General features: G+C 39.7%; 1 protein-coding gene and 1 long non-coding RNA gene across 20 annotated transcripts in view; one reads left to right on the top strand and one right to left on the bottom strand.

Annotated features, from left to right (window-relative positions):
- The window catches only part of Nav3 (neuron navigator 3), a 788263-nt gene that overhangs the window by 732881 nt on the left and 34701 nt on the right, over positions 1-20681 (top strand). For 14 of the 16 annotated variants that reach the window (XM_063263475.1, XM_039079115.2, XM_063263477.1 and 11 more), the window contains 5 exons: positions 3443-3554; positions 14838-14959; positions 16545-16565; positions 17252-17424; positions 19019-19172. In XM_063263475.1, the coding sequence (XP_063119545.1) occupies positions 3443-3554; positions 14838-14959; positions 16545-16565; positions 17252-17424; positions 19019-19172 (582 nt within the window). The remainder of the gene's footprint in view (positions 1-3442; positions 3555-14837; positions 14960-16544; positions 16566-17251; positions 17425-19018; positions 19173-20681) is intronic. The other 2 variants (XM_039079111.2, XM_063263479.1) reach the window with 1 other exon arrangement.
- The window catches only part of LOC120093801 (uncharacterized), a 40745-nt gene continuing 30278 nt past the window's right edge, over positions 10215-20681 (bottom strand). For 3 of the 4 annotated variants that reach the window (XR_010053696.1, XR_005487488.2, XR_010053697.1), the window contains one exon: positions 10215-13476. This is a non-coding gene — a long non-coding RNA (uncharacterized LOC120093801). The remainder of the gene's footprint in view (positions 13477-20681) is intronic. The other variant, XR_010053698.1, reaches the window with a different exon arrangement.

The following is a 20681-nucleotide window of genomic DNA, read 5'->3' as shown; positions in this document are numbered from 1 at the left end:
TGGCAACCATCCAAAGAGATATGAAGTTCAGCAAGATGGCTTCATAAAACAAAGCTAGAAAACCCAGAAAAGTAGAGTCTCACAAGGTCTATAAATGTCAGGGCTTCATTTCATGAATTCTTTACCAGAATTGAGCAAGGAGAACAAAGTAAGATCTGATACCTTAATTCTCAAGAATCTTTGTGCAATTGGGTAGAACTGCATTCTCTTATGTGTCTAAGGAAAGAAAAGGAAGTCTGAAAAACTGTATTGCGTGACAAACTGAACAGTTATCTAAATGGCATAAACATTTCTCAGAATATTTTCATGAAGTCCTAACAGTGACCTCCTAGACTTAAGTATTTTCTGTTGGCCACAAACAAATATAGACTATTATTTCAGATTGTTTTATGATTTTGTAAACAGCTTTCTCTGGACCATAGTCCTTAACCAAAGTTTTCAATATAAGGCAAACCAAATAGATAGGGAGATAGGTGGGTAAGTAGGTAGGTAAATAGGTAGATAGATAGCTGGATGGATGGATGGATGGATGGATGGGTAGATGGATGGATAGATAGATAGATAGATAGATAGATAGATAGATAGATAGATAGATAGATAGACAGACTAGATAGAAGGAAAGAAAGAAAGAAAAAAATAAAAGGAAGGCAGGCAAACTGGCAGACAGATAAAAGATGATATATTCGTTTGGAGGCAACATTGCAATTTCAATACATTACAGAAATCTTAGAAAAAAATGTAGTTTGACAGTAGAAATAACCAAATCCAATGACACAAACAATAAAAACTAGAATAATATTGGGAAATTTCTATATCTTAGTCAAATATTTAAAATGTTTTATGTTCATTTCTGCTCTACTAGTGAGGAAGAAAGAAAGGAATCCTTGACTTCCTTGATACCCAGTGAAAATATTTCTATTTACTTAGCAATGCTGAAACTTTCTATTTATAATGGTCTGTGATGGTTTTGATGATTTTATATAGAACTCTTGCTTCCTGGTCGAAAACCCGCCTATTATACAAACTGAAGATATGAATACTAAAGATAAAGTTTTGTTCTTCAAAGAAGAAATACATTTGATGAGTGCAGACCAGAGCTTTTCATAAAATAACTCGAGAATTTACTGAATTGTAAATAAATAGAAAAGAACAAACTCTCAACAACTAAATAAGATATTATATTAAATTATATAAAAGGGACCTCTCTTAAATTTTTCTCCTGATAGGAAAAGAATTCACAAACAGGGATATTTTACTTTGGCCTGTAGGGGAAATTATTTGGCAAAAGGTAAACTTCATGTGAACTTCTCAGAAAGGTCATGGCTGCAAGATGAATGATGAAATGAGGGCAGATTTCATTTATAAACATTTTTGCAGATGTAATGAATAATGAGTATAGATTCGAACAGATTGTGTCAATCCATGTGGAATTTGGCCATAACACAATGTTATAAAACAGGACACTCTGTGAATATTCCACTCTTAATCACCTGTATACATTTATAGCAAAAAATAAAATGAACATGGTGGTATATAATTTTAATCATGGCATTTTGGAGGCAGAGGGCAGAGGGCAGAGGGCAGAGGGCAGAGGGCAGAGGGCAGAGGGCAGAGGGCAGAGGGCAGAGGGCAGAGGGCAGAGGGCAGAGGGCAGAGGGCAGAGGGCAGAGGGCAGAGGGCAGAGGGCAGAGGGCAGAGGGCAGAGGGCAGAGGGCAGAGGGCAGAGGGCAGAGTTAGATTGGCAGAGAGGCAGAGAGGCAGAGAGGCAGAGGCCTAGGCAGAGGCAGAGAGGGATCTCTGTGAGTCCAAGGCTATCCTGATCTATACAGATAGTTCTAGGACAGACAGGGTTTGATAGAGAAATTCTGTCTAAAAAAAAAAAAAAGAAAGAAAGAAAGAAAGAAAGAAAGAAAGAAAGAAAGAAAGAAAGGAAGGAAGGAAGGAAGGAAGGAAAAAAGAAAAAGTTAGTAGAAGCACTTTTCTAGAAGAGATTAAAACCTTGACACTTAAATAACTGAGCTAACTCAAAATTAAGCTCAATTATTAGATATTTGCATATGAACTTATTTCCATTTCTTCCTGTAAAGCCGGAGCCAAATATTTTAGCAGATTTTTAAATCTGCAGTATAAGCATCGTTGATTCCATATCCAAGGATGAAAGCCTGACTTTAATTAAAATTTAACACTCACCTAAGCACTGGTTATAAAATTAATTTTTAAATTATGTGAATCCATTTCAAGTAAATACCTTATCTCTCAGGGGTTTCAAGTGGAAACATTACGTTTTAGTAAAATTGCCTGTGTTAATTGGGCAAGGGACATGATATAGAAGTTAGGGAGACCAAGTAATTACAATGAACCAGGTTACAAATTGTCTACAATGTTTCCTTTGTGAGGAATGAATATATACAGTGAATTATTTGAAAATCTATGTGTAAGTTTAATAATTTCCTTCTAATTTTCACTATGATGTATTTATTTACTAACTGTTTAAAGTCCTCAAGAGTTTTTTTAATCTAACCAGTATCTATCAGGAATATATGAGATGTTCAAGAAAATAGACATATAAAATACAGCATGATGCTTAAAACTTCAATTTCAGCACTTGGGAGGGTGGGGTGTTATTTTGTTGCCTTGGCAACAAGTGAGACTCTCTCTCAGGAAAAGAGAGGGTAAACAGACATGAGGCACCACGTATGTGTTTATTCTAACTTCCTCTGTCATTTTCAGGTATTGCAGTATCTACCTAAGATTAGAATTGTTATCAGGCTTTCCAGTGTATGAAGCAATGAAAATTTCATGCAATGAAATTACTTAGCTTTTCCCCTTTATTTTAGGAGACACTGAGAAAGTACATCAGCATTCTTCATTATATAATATCTAAGGGCTTTGCATTACATATGTTTCTCTTCACTGATGCATGAAAAGATATCATAATTCTAAGGTGAATTAACATGCCATACAAACATATTAAGGTGACAGCACAAAGAACTGAGTTTGAAACAAGAGTCATGATTTACACTGCAATGGAGATAATCAATTTTCCAGGGTACAAGGCATTTCAGACAAAATCTAAAATTGGGGTATCCACTGGGCAGTGAAAAATACAACATAAAACAATGTTGAAATACTGATGTTTAACATCCAGTGTTAGCACATTGCTAATGTAAAAATGAGTTATAATTTATCTTCCATTGCTTTGAAGGGATCAGCACTGCACTTCCTTTTTTAAGGATTACGGACTATTGAAATTACTTTTATAGGATAGGCTTTTTAAAATTCCTTCTTAAGCTAACAAAAATTTAAGTACAATTTGACAAGGTCAGTCAAGTGTACAACTCCTTCAGGGGTTTAGAGCTACGCAAAATATCAAATGCATTTGACAGTAAACTGTGAGCGAAGTTCTGGACATTAAACTCTCCAAACTCTGCTCATTCTGCAGGAATCTGAACTTATAGAACTACGGGAAACCATTGAAATGCTGAAAGCCCAGAACTCTGCTGCCCAGGCCGCCATTCAGGGTGCGCTGAATGGCCCAGACCACCCTCCCAAAGGTACTGTGTTATCCCATATAAAATACAGCATTGCATTTATGCTTGAGCTACAGTAAAGTTTCACATGCTCAGGAGAGCTGTCTTTTATAGTAAGTAGTGAAAAGCTCTCAGGGAGAACTTTCCCTCGGGATGGAGACCCTCCAACTCTAAAGACCAGACCGAGACACCACAGGATGCAATCAGCAAGAGGATTTGGTTTATTGTCGGGATACACAGGCACAGACACCTGTGGGCGCTTCAGTCACTCGGGGGTCTGGCGCGCCCCACGGAACCAAGGATGGGCTTTTTATAGGATTTTGGGGAGCAGAAGCAAGCATACAGAAGCAGATGCATGGTTACAGGGATATAATTGGTGGATTCTAATGTGGCAAGGGTTCAGCCCGGGGGCAAGTTTCCTAGCTACCTTCCTGAAACATAAGGACTGACTCGGCCCCCCAAGGGTTCAGCCCGGGGGCAAGTTTCCTAGCTACCTTCTTGGAACATAAGGACTGACTCGGCCCCCCAAGGGTTCAGCCCGGGGGCAAGTTTCCTAGCTACCTTCTTGGAACATAACGGCTGACTCGGCCCCCCACCAGGGTGTGGGACCTCTCCCGGGGCTTTTCTCATTGTCAGGTGCTCAACCGCAGTCGTCCTGTTGCCAGGCCTTCAACCAAACACATCCTGCTTGGCAGCCGCTTTGTACTCAGTGTTTTAACCTTTCTCTGAACCAGTCATCTTAAGTACAGCCTTGTAAAATGGCGTTACTGCTGCTAAGCTGGGGTCTTTCAGTAGAACTAATTGCTTTCAGAACTGCAACCTTCGTGAGCATCAGCTTCCATTATCAATTGATTTCTAAATTATGAACTTATATCAAGTCATACAAATTGTTTTCTTACTTGATCTAGTACATAGAATCTACTAGGTAGACAGGGTTGGTAAATATGTGCATATCTGACTTCCAGCCAATCAAGCCTAGCAAGGAGTTTGCTAATCAAGATGCAATTCACAATGGGAGTAAGGTCTTATCCACAGGGTCAGGGAGAAGGTACAGTTACTGTAGCCAGAGGTTTTAAAGTCTGATGGGAGGTTCTCATTAGCCTGTCTCTTTGATTCTTTGCTCCCTTCCCCATGCCTTGGTATACTATGGAAGAAAAGCTTATTGCTTTTAAATCCTGTTCTCTTTACACGTGCTCTACATTTATTTATGGCCTGACTTTTCAGCAGGTTCAAGAACATACATTCTTCCTCCAAAGTAAAATCCTGTCCTAAATCCTGGGTGTCTTATCATCTGTTTTCTCGTTTTCAGATAGGTTCTTGAAAACTCTTTTGCACTCTTCAGCCTCTTCAGTTATGAATTGCCCTTCAACCCATTGGATGACACCCCATCCTTACCCTTCCACCAAAATTATTCTGTCCAGAACCAATAATGACTTGTATGATACTCAATCCATAAAACATTTAAGTTCTTGCATGGACAGGATAAGAGGTTCTACTATTGGTGTCTAAACTCTCATACCTAAAATGTTAATTTTTGCTAATATTCATACTGTCATACATTCTTCTTGAGGGAGCATATTTATAGTCAGTATGCCATTTCGTACATATATATCATTATAATTTATTCTTTTTCCCCTCTCATGCTGTTCCCTCTTTTCACCCTTCCTCTACTCTTTCTGGTGCCCTACCTTCCAGAAAATTGTTCCATCTTCTCCTTCTATGACCCATATGTTGTATCACTCTCTTGTTCTCCTCATATCCTGTTATCTCCTCTCACAATCACTTGATGATTTCACGTCATATATATATATGTATATACACATATATATGTATAAACTTAAGTTTATACATACATTTTGCATGAAAGAATACGTTGTATTTATCTTTTGAGCTTGGATCATTTCTCTTGGCAAAATGATCTCCAGTTCCATTCATTTTTTTTTTACAAATGTAATGATTTTGGTTTTCTTTACAGCTAAATAAAACTGTTTATCCACATGTTCTAGAATATTTTGACCAACTACCTGTCTAGATTGGTTATCAGGACAGTGCCACCTACACATGGCTGTGCAAAGTCTCTACAGTCTAATAACTTAGAATCATCAAGCTATATACCTAGGTGTGGTGTAACTGCATTGTAGGATAGTCCTACTAGCTTCTGTAAGAAGCTTTCATACTCACTTCCATAGAGACTATAATAGTTACTATGGACTAATTGCATTCTCCCCTCACCCTTGCCAGCATTTTCTCATCTATTATGATATTTCTAATCTTTCTAAATTCTTTTAACATTTTTGTTTTTGTTGTTGTTAAATGTCCATTCATTCTTCTGTATCCATTTGTAACTACTAGTACCCTAAATTCTCCTCCATTAAGATTCTGAACCTTATGATTTTATATGAACTTGTCTACTGTTCCAGCTACAATTATTGCCTTTACTAAGAATTGTCTAATATTCTTTGAAATCAAGCTCACCTCTTGATGCTGAAGGAGCAACCCATTAAGATATCTTTGAGTTTCTCTTTGGCATCTGAAGTTCAACTTGCCATGTTTCCACCCACATTTCCCCCATCGGAGCATCCTTCGTCTCTGAAATAGTATTACCACAGTCTTGTTCCAGCCAGACATGTCAATCATAAGACTACTCTTCTGATATTATACATCTGCAGGTATAATAGGCTGCATGCCTTTAGTGAGTCTTGAGCGTTCACTTTTCTCTGACCCAACACCATCTACCATTAGTCCCCTCAGCTGTGAATGCAAATTCTTACATAGGCTTTATATTTCTTGATTTCTTTCTACCTTTTGGACTAGGGATGTAGATCGGTCACAGAGTCTACGGGGCTCTAATTCTAATTCTTAATACCACTTTGAAAAAGATAAAAACTCAATCTTCCTAATACTGTGACCTTTCAATACAGTGCCTCATCTTTTGGTGACCCCATCCATAAAATTATTTTCTTTGCTTCTTCATAACTTCAGTGAGTTGTAATGGAAAACATCTGTTTTTTTTTTTCTTTCCTGATTGTCTTTGGGGGTCATGACCCACAGGTTGAGATCAGTAGTACTCTAGACCTTTCTTTTCTTTTTTTACATCACAGCCAGAGTAGTTGTGTAAAGACATTTACTAACCAAGGTCCCATGGTCTACTAAGAGAAAAGCACACTATTGAATGTGACACAATCTCTCTTTATCAGCTTAACTCACTCAACAAACACCAAGCACTCAGTGATTAGTAATTTGGTTCCAGACCTATTTTTGCTGCTGCTGCTGCTGCTGCTGCTGCTGGTGGTGGTGATGGTGGTGGTGGTGGTGGTGGTGTTTGTGTTTTGATGTTTTGTTTTTGGCTCTGTCTCTTGCTTTTGTGTTGGCAAGTGCTTCACATATTAAGATTTTCTCTATCCTGAATTTCTTATCGCAGCCTGCTCACTTCTGATACCCTTCCCCACTTGTTAATTCTGAAAATGGTATTCCCTCTGTGTCCATCCATTAAACGTTATAAATCTTCCTTTCTTGAATTATACTATAAAGTCTTTTACCCTTCATTGGGACTGTGGTGATAGCCTATACAGACAGGAGGCTTTTTCAAAGTTTACAGAAAATAATGACAAAATCAAATATTATACCGTGGAATTTAAATTTACAAAAAGTACATAGGGGATATAGTTATTCTGAAAGACAGACTCATTTTTCTTATGCTATGTCTGTTAAGGATTCAGCAACTTTTCGTGTCCAGGAGTTGATTTATATGCTGCATGGAAAATTGCTGCATATTTAAGGTTTATCTCGGAGCTGTAATAAAGCAGCTTATGTTCTAAATCTTCATGTCGTCAATAGGTCCAGAAGGGATTTAAAACGGTTTAATCCTTTCCTTAATACAACACAAGTCACTGAAGTGAAACTCTCTGGAAGGATTCCTTTTATCTTAGGCAACAGGTAGCTTAATGTATCTGCTGGAATTCAAATACAGGGATTTCATTGCTTGAGGGAGTGGGGGTAGGTAATAAGTTTTGTCCAAATTCATTCAGATGTATTTAAAAAAGTATTAAAATGGTACACTTTTAAAACTGTCAAAAATGGAACGCTGACCATATAGAAGGATTTATATTTCTAAAACATTGAAACGACACTCAATTCTGTGAATACAAATGTGTCGCTCATTTTTTATTGACAGCTGATGTTGCTTGCTAAAGTAACCAGTGGTGCAGGCCATGCAACTTTCTGTTATTGTTTCTTGAGGTGTTAAGCATGAAACACTGTCTCTGAAGCACTTTAACTACAACAGTCTCTACATTTTTGACATCTGGCCCTAAGATAAATACATGCAGTGAGGCAACACTTTTTACAGAGGCCCAACTGGCAAAATCCTACCTGTTAACTTGCTTCTCCTTTTCTCCATATTAATATGCTCTATTTGTTTACCAGTCTGATAAGTGAGTCTACCATAAAAGATATGTCTTTACTTCTAAATATATTTAGGCTGTTGTACTTGGTATTCTATTGTATCTTAAAAATAAAAGGAGAAAGTAAATATTAAAGAGCAAGCAACTGATCGAGTGGTTTACAGTATGTTTAAATTAAAGGAATAAAAACATATGCATATTTGTGTGTACAATTACTCATGAATATACTAAAACTGTAACAAAAATATTAAAAGGCTGAGAATTAAAAGTACAGAAATTTTCTTTACTCAAATATATCAGTCTATAGGAGTTTTCCCTTAACTATCAACTATAATTCAAATATATATATGGATATATATTTACATGTACATACACACTTGATGTGCATTATATATATATATGTGTGTGTGTGTAAAATCATTGCTAACAGCATTTTTTTAGAGCAGTAGTAGATGAATATGGCTATGTTCAATGAACAGTTAGGTTGAATCCACTTGACCCCGTGTATTTATTATATCCAGTCTACTGTGCTCTGTACCAGGTGCTCGATACAGACAATAACAGAATAATAAAGAAGTAGTAAATGCAGTTTTCTCCTTTCAGAATTCTATTCTGTGAAAAACAGATAAAAACGACTGTCTGTACTCATTCATGTAGTCAAATACGCACATCAGAACAGGTCTATGACAATCAATAGTATGAAAAAATCAGAGACTACAAGGAAGCTTACTATAGATTGCATAGGCAGGAGAGGACTTTGCATTTCATCCGCATTTAAGAGACGATTCAAAAAATAAAGCTAAAGTCATTTAAGGAAGAACATTCCCAGGAGACCTTGGAGCACAAAAGGAGACCGGGGACTTAATGACTCTCATGCCAGAAAAATAAGGACGTGAGATTTAATGTGTAGAACTGTGCTGAGGGTGCAAGTCCTCAGGGGTGTGCACTGAGAGTCCTGTTGAGCCAGAGTCCTTTCTGTTCTCATTAAAATTAGAATCTACTGAGAGGTTTAAAGGATGGTATCAAGGGTGATTTTTTTTCCTCTAAAAGGAGATTTCTAACTCCTGTTTATAACCTTATTTTAAAATAAGTAGCTTGATAGATGTCCTTCGAGTAGCGCAGTTAAGTGGTATCGCTCTCTTCAGCCGGGCACTGCTGGTGCAGAGGATGAGAATGGGAAACGAACGAGGAGAAATGTAGACATTTGTAAATCACGTCCTTATAAGACAATTGGAACACGGTTTATTAACTCTGAATAGAATGAAGACTCTAGAACCCTTCGGCACTTACTTGATCTATTCGTGAGCATTATTAGGAGGAATGTAGCAAAAACCTGACCTTGTTTACATAGTGTCATGATCAACAGCAGCAGAAATGGGAGCATGGACATTATATTGTACCACACATTAAAAGATGCCACCCATTACGTAGGCTCACGGTCAACAGCAGTGGAGACGGACAATGAGCGTCATCCTGCATCACACATTGAAAGATGTCAAATGAAAGCCTCACCCATGAACTTACTGATCTAGGTTTAATGTTGTTAATATTTTATTTAAATACAATCATTATTTTATCATTGCTGTTAAAAATATTATAAGAGATCAAACTCCAGTGATTTTTTTTTGAATTTTTTAAAATGTATCCTTCTATAAAATTTCCAATGCGATCACCTTGTTGGAAATGCTAATACAGCGCTGGTATTTGTGTGGACTATGAAGTTATGAAGATATGTATTTGTTTTCAGATCTCCCTTTTCACACATGCACTTGTTTGCACTGTGCTCACAAAGCAATCATTTCCAGGTCACTGCCATCTGCTGTCCTTATTCCTTATTAAATTAATAAGTGGATCAAGATTCATTTCGTGCTATTATTTCTTTGAAAATGTTTTAAATGCTATCTAGCAATTTTTGACATCTTACCAATTCCACTGGAGTGTTTATTGGTTAGGCTAATCTACATTGAGGCAAATTAAATATATTTCTACTAATATTCTAAAAGCAAATTTTACTTTATAAATTTTCTTAGTTTCCACTGACCATAGCAGTTTGTTACAAATGATAAAATATCCATTTAACTTTTAATTCTGATAGATCTAATGGCTATAAGCCAATTGTTTGGAATGTGTTGATTCCTTTGTAAAATAGTCAATACCAATGCTGTTCTCTTCCACATTTCTTCTCTAAGCTGAAATGCATACATTCTAGAACTATCACACAGGCATGTAATTGTCCCGCGCGCGACTTCCTGCCGGCAAGAAACACGCGGGTACATAGAAATCCTTACTGTGACCAACTTTATTATAATCTTATAGAGGAAGGCCCGCCACGCCAACATGGCGCGCTTATAAACACCCTAGTGCGGCGCATCCACACCTGATTGGTTGTTTACTCATGATCTCATAAGGCACGCCCCGGAGTGGGCAAAGACCTGGCACGAAGGCACTCTTGCACATGCGCATGGTTAACTTCCTGAAAGGAAGCCGGCTGGCGAGGCGAAGGCTGGCGCCATCTTGTAATGGCGGAGGCTATCCTGGCCTTCCACGTGGAAGCCAGTGCCATCTAGTGGTGGCGAATGTTATTGCGGCCCTCTACATCTCACCCTTATAATTTATATAATTTTATAGCAGTCATGATCACCCTATCGCGTGCAATGAGGAAACCTCAGCGATGTGGAAGGGCTGATCAAAGGATCAATGAGTCTCTCTCATCCCAGTGCAATGGATCCACAGATCCATGGGGTGCAGGAGCAGAGAACTCAGATACAGAGAGAGTCCTGAGCAAGATAACCAAATTCCAGGGGAGGCCCCTTGTACAATGGCCACAAGTGCTTGAGTGATAATGGCCTTGTCACGTTTCTGTTGAGATCTGAGTTTGCAAACCAACCATAGTATGAACACTGATCCACAGCATAGGGCTGCACCAGACAGAGCCACTCCCGATAAGTAGTGGGCACCTCATTTGGTCCTCCTCAGCTGTTACCACCAAGGGCCGTATTCAAGCCGCTCCTATAATAAAATTTAGAATTCCCAATTGTTAGTAACTACTCCAGAAAGTTCACCCACTGTACTTGTCTAACAATAGATTGGGGGAGGATAACTCCAGACACTGCAGACACAATGTCTGCAGCAGTAATGGCTGCTACAATAGCAGCAAAAGTGTCAAGGTCTTTTCCAGGACAGTTCAGGATCAGTCATTTTTCTCTGGAACAACCAGCAGACAATGGAACCATTTCTGAGATCTGTATAACCAGGACAGAGTTCCCCAGTCCACTGTAGCTTTACGCAGGTAGCATTCCTGTAAAGCTACAGTCTGTAAAATGACCAGTTAAGGCAGCAAGAGTCACCAGGGAAAATGAAGGGGGACAGCAACGGCTGGAGTCCAGTCTTTTCCAGCAAGCAGCAGTGTACAGAGGGTCAGAGAGCAGGCCATAGTGGGACGGGACACACACAGCGGTAACACTGACTGCAGCAACGGCAAAATCTCTGTGATGAAGGGGAATCTTCTATCTTCCTCTCAGGGCAGAGGAATGACTCCAGGGACCCGAACCAGGAGAGCTGAATCTTTATGCAACCAGGATCAGCAAGTCTCAGCAACCACTCAGGCAGCTGGCACACTCTTGTAGCATCCTGTAGAAAAAACACAAACATTCCCTCTTCCCCATATAAAATATCTGGACAGGATCATGTCAATAAGTGGATCTCTCTATTTCACCTAGGCAAAAGTATGCCTAGTTGTAGGGTGCCATAAACTTTGGCATCCAAAATTTTAAAATTGAAATAAAAGGAGCATTATTTAGCATACAGAGATAACTCCCCCTTTTTATTTATTAAGATATAGTAAAGATATTATTTATTAAGGTAAGTCCTCGAGGATTAAATTGAGGACACTGAGCACTTGTATTTATAAATTGACTTGTATACCAAATTATTGTCTCCAGCATTATTGTTTTGGATATATAAAGAATGAGATTTTTTGACTAATTGTTCCTATGCAAGGCCTATAATCTGTCTGGTATCTTGTCCTCCCTTGCTAAAGAGCCCAGGCAATCCAGTTTGAGTTCTTAAATGTCTTATAAAGGAACAGTACTTAGTGCTCTTAACCACTAAGCCATTTCTCTAGCACCTCACAAACTTTACTTACCTAAACATAAGCATTAATTAGAAATGTCGAATCTTGTAAATATCGTCTAGATTCAGTCGTACTAGAAATCCCTGAGCTGGCAGGGTGAGGCTGGGAGTTGAAAGTAAGCAAATGGAGTCTTCCTCTTTTCGTAAGGGTGTGTTATCAACTCCATTACCATTTTTAAAGAGCTGGGTCTATGATTTTGTTTAGTTGTCTGAGCCAGAGCACTGAAAGGACAGTGAGTTGTCAGACAATTTACACTGAAATCACTCACTGATTTTAATTAGAAAACCCGTCTCTAATAAAGCATTAAGTAATTGAAATCAATTGTAAACCACAAGCCACACATTGGCTATCAGTATGTGAATTGAAAGTTTGATTTAAAAACAGTGGCTAAACTACGGAATTTAATAATCTGTGTTGAAGCAATAGAAACTCAAGAGAATAAAGAGAGATCCAATCATACATGTAGCCTTTTCATTAGATGAACCACCTATAAATACAGTAATGGGTTGTATGCACAAATATACAGGAAGTACAAAAGCATGTAAAGAGTAAAATTATCAATTTTGTCTGAAAAATTTGTATATGTAATAGGCCAAATATCAGTATTTTGTAGTAATCAATTAACTGTTGTTTGGAATAAGATATGTTTTACCAGGTCTCTATTCAAAATACTTCCATGACTCCAGTCCACAACTCTGTACTAACACAGCTGAAGCTTTATCTCCAATGTGCATAACAAAGGCTTAAGTCCTCTGGTACCGTGAGGTATTTTGGCAATTAACATATCCTTAGAAGCTTAAAATTAGTTTCAAATATTCTTATCTGGAGTAGTGTAACAGCTACTCCCCAAATATTAAAGCTCATTTTGAGAGCAAAGGTTTGTAGTAAAAATTTCTATATACACTGAAAGATTTAAGTTCTAACTTCTTACACTGAAGAAGCAACAAAATTACATAATATAAGGCTATCCTTTTATCTCCTCCCTTCTCCTCACCCGGGGCGTTCTTTCCCCAATCTTTCACTTCCGAATTGGAAGGGCCTGGTGCTTGAGATCGGTCAGGATCCTTTTCTCGTTGCAACTTTTCACTACCCTCTGTTTCTGACACTCTGCCGCCTCACCCTTCCCCCAACACTCTCCGCTTTGCTATTACAGCTGGGCAGTTCCCATGCGACCTCTGATGCCGTTTGGTGGTAACTAGAAACTCAAAGGTCAATAGAAACAACCCGAGGGCTGCCAGAGCAACCATAGGACTGAGCTGGAACAGATCAAGGCTAAACATAGTCTCTCAGAGTCTTACCCCCACTCACAGCTTCTGGACTTCTTCCGTGAAACGGAGCCTCCTCTTGGCACTAGCGATGATGTAGCTTTTTTGTCCCGGGTTTCGGCACCAAATATCTCGCGCGCAACTTCCTGCCGGCAAGAAACGCGCGGGTACATAGAAATCCTTACTGTGACCAACTTTATTATAATCTTATAGAGGAAGGCCCGCCACGCCAACATGGCGCGCTTATAAACACCCTAGTGCGGCGCATCCGCACCTGATTGGTTGTTTACCCATGATCTCATAAGGCACGCCCCGGAGTGGGCAAAGACCTGGCACGAAGGCACTCTTGCACATGCGCACGGTTAACTTCCTGAAAGGGAGCCGGCTGGCGAGGCGAAGGCTGGCGCCATCTTGTAATGGCGGAGGCTATCCTGGCCTTCCACGTGGGGTACAGTGGAAGCCAGCACCATCTAGTGGTGGCGAATGTTATTGCGGCCTTCTACATGTAATAAATATCAGAACTAATGTAGCACCAATGGTCACATCATACCAAGATAATATTTCGTAGTTCAACATGTTTTGTTGCTTTAACAGTAAAATATATCAGGAGCTTGCTAAGCATTGCTTTTGGTATTACTATTCTCTGTCAAGCCAGGGAGCAGGGATGTGTTTGTAAGAATTGTACTCTATTAAGTTCATGATCTGCTTGATTTACAGAGCCTACTTTAGTTCTTGTTTATAGAGAAATTAAGCATACATTCATGCACACACACACACACACACACACACACACACACACGTATGAGACCATTTTTATTTGGTTAGAAGTCTGTTGGAGGCTTTTCTTCACACCTTATGTAATGGCTACTCCTGGCTATTGACTTGACTATCTCTGCAGTGAACTACAATCCAGAATCGGAAGGCTCACCTTTGATTTTGAGGCCTAGTAGCTATGAGTCCCAGGACTCTAACCTTGGTCTTTGCAGTGCATGTTCCTCACCTGGCTCTTCACCTGTGAGATTTCGTGCTTGCACGGCTTACAAGGAATACGTTGGCAATAACCTGGTTTGATTCCATGAAGTGGAAAGTTAATGAATTGGCTTTGGTGACTTTATTCATAGCACAAATATTAAGAAGACAGAACTCATCCTTGGCATCCTGTAAATTTCCATTTGCTCTATGAGACTAATCATTTAAAAAATAAGTCCTTTTGGAAATGCTGTCTGATTCAGGTATCGGTAAAAGTCGTGAGCAGAGCCATTCCATTTGGGACTAAACTCAGAACTCTTCAAACCACTGGAGCCAATGGCCTATTTGAGAATATCATTTGATTGTTCATGTATGCAACCCCGTTAATGAAAATAATTATGGCTATACTCTATTGAATAGATCAGCCCAAACTGCACTGGAGTGGGCTGTAGAAAGCCTTGCTGAACTGGAAAGCCACACACCCTGTGTCTCCAGACTGAGACCTTGAGTGAACCTGACACCCTCTGTCTGATTCTAGATCTCCGCATCAGAAGACAGCACTCCTCTGAAAGCGTTTCTAGTATCAACAGTGCCACAAGCCATTCCAGCATTGGCAGTGGCAATGATGCTGACTCCAAGAAAAAGAAGAAGAAAAACTGGGTAAGTTATTTTTTTTCTCATCACATCCAGAACCGGTGATGGGTCAGGGACTTAGCTTTCTTTCTTGGGGGACTTTAGAAATCTCCAGCTGCTGGCAGGGCCCCCCATTCAGGGACCAGCATGTCAGCCCCTTTACTTCTCCTAAGATTAGGGAGACAGGGTGGTGAAGAGCACGTATGCTGGAGCTAGGACCAAGAGCAGGATGTTACTATCATGATGGAGAGGAGGAGAGAAATGTTGATTAGGATGATGATGGTAGATATGGTGATGGGAGGAGGAAAGGCAGATTGGAGGTGGTAAAGAAAAAGAAAGAAATCTTGAAACCTCAGTCCTCCCAACCCCTGGATTCTACAGAGTATAGAGTGAATAAAACACCAGCCCATAAGAAACCAACTATATATATTATATAATAGATGTGTGTGTGTGAGTGTGTATGTGTGTGTGAGTGTGTGTGTGTATGTGTGTATGTGAGAGTGTGTGTGTATGTGTATGTGTATGTGTGCGTATGTGTGTGTATGTGTGTGCGTATGTGTATGTGTGAGTGTGTGTATGTGTGTATGTGTGTGAGTGGGCGTGTATATGTGTGTGAGTGTGTGTGCCTATGTGTGTGTATGTGTGTATGTGTGTGAGTGGGCGTGTATATGTGTGTGAGTGTGTGTGCCTATGTGTGTGTATGTGTGTGTGTATGTGTGTGAGTGTGTGTATGTGTGTGTGTGTGTGTATATGTGTGTGTGAGTGTGTGTATATGTGTGTGAGTGTGTATATATGAGTGTGTGTGGGTGTGTGTGCCTATGTGTGTGTATGTGTGTGAGTGTGTGTATGTGTGTGCATATGTGTGTGAGTGTGTGTGTATATGTGTGTGAGTGTGTGTGTATGTGTGTGAGTGTGTGTGTATGTGTGTGAGTGTGTGTATATGTGTGTGAGTGTGTGTGTGAGTGTGTGTGCCTATGTGTGTGTATGTGTATGTGTGTGTGTGAGTGTGTGTGCCTATGTATGTGTATGTGTCTGTGAGTGTGTATATGTGTGTGAGTGTGTGTGTGTATATGTGTGTGATTGTGTATGTGTGTGCATATGTGTGTGAGTGTGTGTGTATATGTGTGTGAGTGTGTGTGTGTGCATATGTGTGTGCATATGTGTGTAAGTGTATGTGTGAGTGTGTGTGTGTGTGTGTGTGTGTGTGTGTGGAACCATATCCAACAGAGCATAGTAGGAGTACAGAAATGGATCATAGTAGAAAAATGATAGATCATAGAAAATGATCTTTAAAAGAACCATTTCTTAAATTTACTGGGAATGTTTATTGATAATTTATGATGATGTTAACCAGTCACTAAAAAGCAAACACCTCGGGACAGTAAGGAATAGAGTTACTGTCAATAACCTTGAGACGCAAGTCAGCAGTCACATAGACATAACCTCCGATTAAACTCAAAGCTGGTTGAGACTTTTACTGGTGCTCTCTGTGAATAATGCAAACAAATATCTTTTTGTTTTAAAAAAATGTTTATGCAGGTAATATTTTAAAATACTGATCCGCCTTCATTCCCTTGATTTGTAATTCCACACTCTTTCATGTTTCTGCAAGGTGAACTCTAGAGGAAGTGAGGTGAATATAAGCGGTGGACATTTGGCATGCATCTGTACAAAACGCCCTACCTTGGCATGAATGCTATTCATTTTGGCAGCAGGCTTTTATACCTTTTAGAAATCAGAATACCTTGTATGTCTTTCCTTTGTGCCTTTTCATTTTAATCTCAAATTTTAAAGAGAAGTAAAAAACACTTTCTGAATAGAGCGGTAGGGGATACCAATTCTGTTTCTGAATAGTCTTGGAATTGGAAATTTGAATAGAAAAAAATCACGATTAATGAAGTCTTAGGTGAATTTGGTTTCATTTTGCTTTTTAAGTTTGTACTGTCAGCAGGATATAACTTGATTGTACCGCTAAAGTGGCCATTTAAAACAAATTGCCTTGAAGAGAGAAGACTTGGGAACAGAGATCCCTTCAAGGTACTTAGTTTTAAATGAGTGCTCTGACGGCCATTGCCCTTGACCTTGCACTATTTAAAAGCCCTCCATGTTTGCGCTGCGCTGGATTAATACAAGAACAAAAGGGAAACTCAGAACACAGTATTTAATGTTCTAGGGATCCTGTGCTGCCATTGTTAAAGCTCTGCTTTCATATACTGACCCCAGGCAGTGGCTAGGACGGCACCTGCAAACTAACGCCCCAAAGCCGATCCCTCCAAGTTCAGATGACAAAAAAGCCTAACCGTCTGCCCCCTTTTGCAGCTGAGAAGTTCTTTCAAGCAAGCCTTTGGAAAGAAAAAGTCCACCAAGCCACCCTCCTCGCATTCGGACATTGAAGAGCTGACAGACTCGTCCCTACCCGCGTCCCCCAAGCTACCCCACAATGCTGGCGAGAGTGGCTCCTCGTCCATGAAGCCCTCACAGTCAGCCTCAGCGTAAGCGCTTCCCTTTGTAGAATGTTGACCTACTGTTGAAAATCGACTTCAGCCCAGGCCCATGGCTCTGTCTTAAATACAGTCACGTTCACTCTCGCGGACGCAGCATCTGTTTCCATCGGTCATTTCTATTCTTGCTGTGAATGGTGGACAATAGTTGGTTCTCTTATATTTTCTCTTAGCATCTGCTGTTTTTCAATCTCGTTCAACACTCTTCTAAATCATTCATTATTTCTTTTTTTTTTACTTGCATTTTTCCATGTGTCTGTCTAACTGTGCATACGTGAAGGTCACCCCTTGTCTGGCCACCCAAGAAACGAAAAAATGGCCCTGTGATCTACAAGCATAGATCCCGGTAAAAATGGTGTGTCGCATGAAACTGTGACGACGCAGGTTCTAACCTAACCTTGGTTTGGTTGGTGTTATTGTTTCGTTTTTGTTTTTTGGCTTTTAAAAAAATCATTTGCATGGGATGCAGCCTCAAGTAGTTCCTTGTTTTTCAACTAAACATTAACTTCCTCAAAACCAACCTGAAAAATCCAATTATCTTTGATTGCATTTGATAGTGTGACATCCCTATGGTACCCAAATTTTGATAGTAAAAGAAGGAAAACCCACAGCATGTAAAACGTAATTGATGAGATAATTCTATACATTGTATTAACCAATGTGCATTTTCTTGTTTGTGCCGTGACATAGAAAGCAGTATCACTATTCTTGGTCCAGATGATCTCATCACTTACGTAAGGAAATGCATACCATGTCATTTTGTGATCAACTACCTAAGTCTTCATATTGGGAATGGAAAAGTTATCGGTTAATATAAAGAAATCTCTTGACAGGTTTTCGCTAGCGTAACTCTCTATGAAACCCAAGCGAAGCACTAAGGTTATAGTGCATATGACCTTCAGAGAGCTTACAGCCGAGCTGCCAGCGCGGGTTGAAATTGGTGGTTCGGCTTCATTATCTGTGCTCGCCTAAGTCTTCTGAGTCCAACAGGAAGTTTATGTAATGCCCATCCACTCTTTAAATGTCCAAAGCTAATCTCTGTAATTTATTTTCTACAATATTTATATTGGATTTTCACGGAAGCTGGATGACAGCATAGCAGCAAATAAGGTTATTGTTTGCAGAGTTTTATAAAGGAAGAAATCAACATTTTGAGAGTGTAATGATTTGGCTTTTAGAAGTGAGAATTTCATGTTACAAATGGAGGGGTAAGCCCCTTGACAAATACACAATGATATGTACCAGTGACTTCTATCCATATCGGCCACCAGGCAAGTCTGAAGATCACTTTTCCATACTAATAGACTGTTCTGTATACTTCAGAAAACAGGACAAAAAGGTGACAGGAAAAGTAGCTGTTTTTGGTTTCGAACCTATGAATGAGTGCTGGCAAATATCTCTCTCTCTCTCTCTCTCTCTCTCTCTCTCTCTCTCTCTCTCTCTCTCTGTTTTTCTGTAGCTTTTGCCAGCCATAAATAATTCCTATCCCTCATGGATAAGACTCAAGTTCAGCCCTTAAAAGAATCGTTCCTTTTCCTGATCCTCTGACCCTGACCACCAATTCTGTGTTTGTTTTTTCCGTTAGGATCTGTGAATGCACAGAGGCTGAGGCCGAGATCATTCTGCAGTTGAAGAGCGAGCTCAGGGAAAAGGAATTAAAATTAACAGATATAAGGTTGGAGGCCCTCAGCTCCGCTCACCATCTCGATCAGATCCGGGAAGCCATGAACCGGATGCAGGTCAGTGCAGCAGCTCTTTCAAGGGACAAAAATGGAGAGATAAAAAGCCAGCCTTTTTTCTCTCTTCTTGTAGTCATTAGGTAACAAATTCTACCTTTAAAATCACCATAAGAACACAGTCTTTTGCTTATTTACTTATTTATTTATTTAATTTATTATTGCAGGCTTTGCAGCTCAGCTGTTAATACCAAATGGAGGACTTGCTCAAATCTAGGCTGTCAGTGGGAGGGCAAACGATCCACGTGTATTCGGGGTCTATTCAGTATAGACTGGGAAGACAAGTTAATGGTTCAGGCAGGGAGCTGAGGTTTAAGAAACTGCTATGATCTCTGCTTCTTTCCTTTCCTACCAGCTACCTTTGTGTTAGTTCTTAAATGATGTTCTTTTGAAATCTGACTTTTACACATTTTCTATTAATAGCAAAAACCGATGATGATGGTGGTGGTGGTGGTGGTGGTGGTGGTGGTGGTGGTGGTGGTGATGATGATGATGATGATGATGATGATGATGATGATGATGACGATGACGACGACGACAATAACTTGAGGTGTTCATCACAAGCTTTAGGCTATAGAAGCAGAAGTTACTCCGAAGGCTGTCTGTGACCCCAAAGCTTCTGTCCCTTCAGAAGCATCTGCAGTCTTAGGTTCTGAAAGGGTCTGTGCTCTGACCATTTCTACTTTATTACTATAAAGCAGCGATGGCTCTGCTAACTCTGGAAAGACAAAAGCCTAATGCTAAGTGGGTTTGCCGACTGCCGTAGAGGATGACAGAAGGTTTCTGTGGTTTGTTGGAGTGTGGTACCCTGCTCTGCAAAACACAAACTTTCCCCTTTGTTAGCTAGGATGATGCTTAAGAAATTTAAATCGCCTCATCTGTAGTTTTGCTTTGCCTGGTTTGTCTACTTTGCATGAATTCACAGCAGTACAACTGGTATAATTTTCCTGGGAAAGTCTAATATGATTTTTCATTAAAAAAACGTTTGATTCTTTATGAATGTGACTTCATGGAACCCAACCCTACTCATCTCGCCATCCCCATAAGTACTGGGGCTCCTGAGTGGCTTCAGCACTAAGAGTGCGCTCTGTTCTTCAAGAGAACCCGAGCTCAGCAACCAACACAGAAGAGCTCTGGCTCACGAACTCCTGAAACTGCAGGAACTTACACTGATCTGACCCCTCTTTTGGATTCTAGAAGCATTGCACTCAGGAGCACAGACCCACACGTGTGTAAACAAATATGCACACATAAATCGTTTTTAAAAGTCAGAAGGCTCATTTCCCCAGTGTAGGAGAATGCCAGGGTGTTGAGGTGGGAGTGGGTGGGTGAGAGGGGGAGCATCCTCATAGAGGAAGGGGCAGGAAGTGTGGGAGGGGGGACTGGGAAAGGGGATAACATTTGAAATGTAAATACATAAAATATCCAAAAAAAAGGAAAAAAGAAAAAAACAAAAGGAAAAATTTTAGGAAATAATTACATTCTTTTAAGATTTAGTTTTTCTGTATGTGT

This window comes from Rattus norvegicus, chromosome 7 (genome assembly GCF_036323735.1).
Source record: "Rattus norvegicus strain BN/NHsdMcwi chromosome 7, GRCr8, whole genome shotgun sequence".
NCBI lineage: Eukaryota > Metazoa > Chordata > Mammalia > Rodentia > Muridae > Rattus > Rattus norvegicus.
This window is presented reverse-complemented; position numbering and strand designations above follow the sequence as displayed.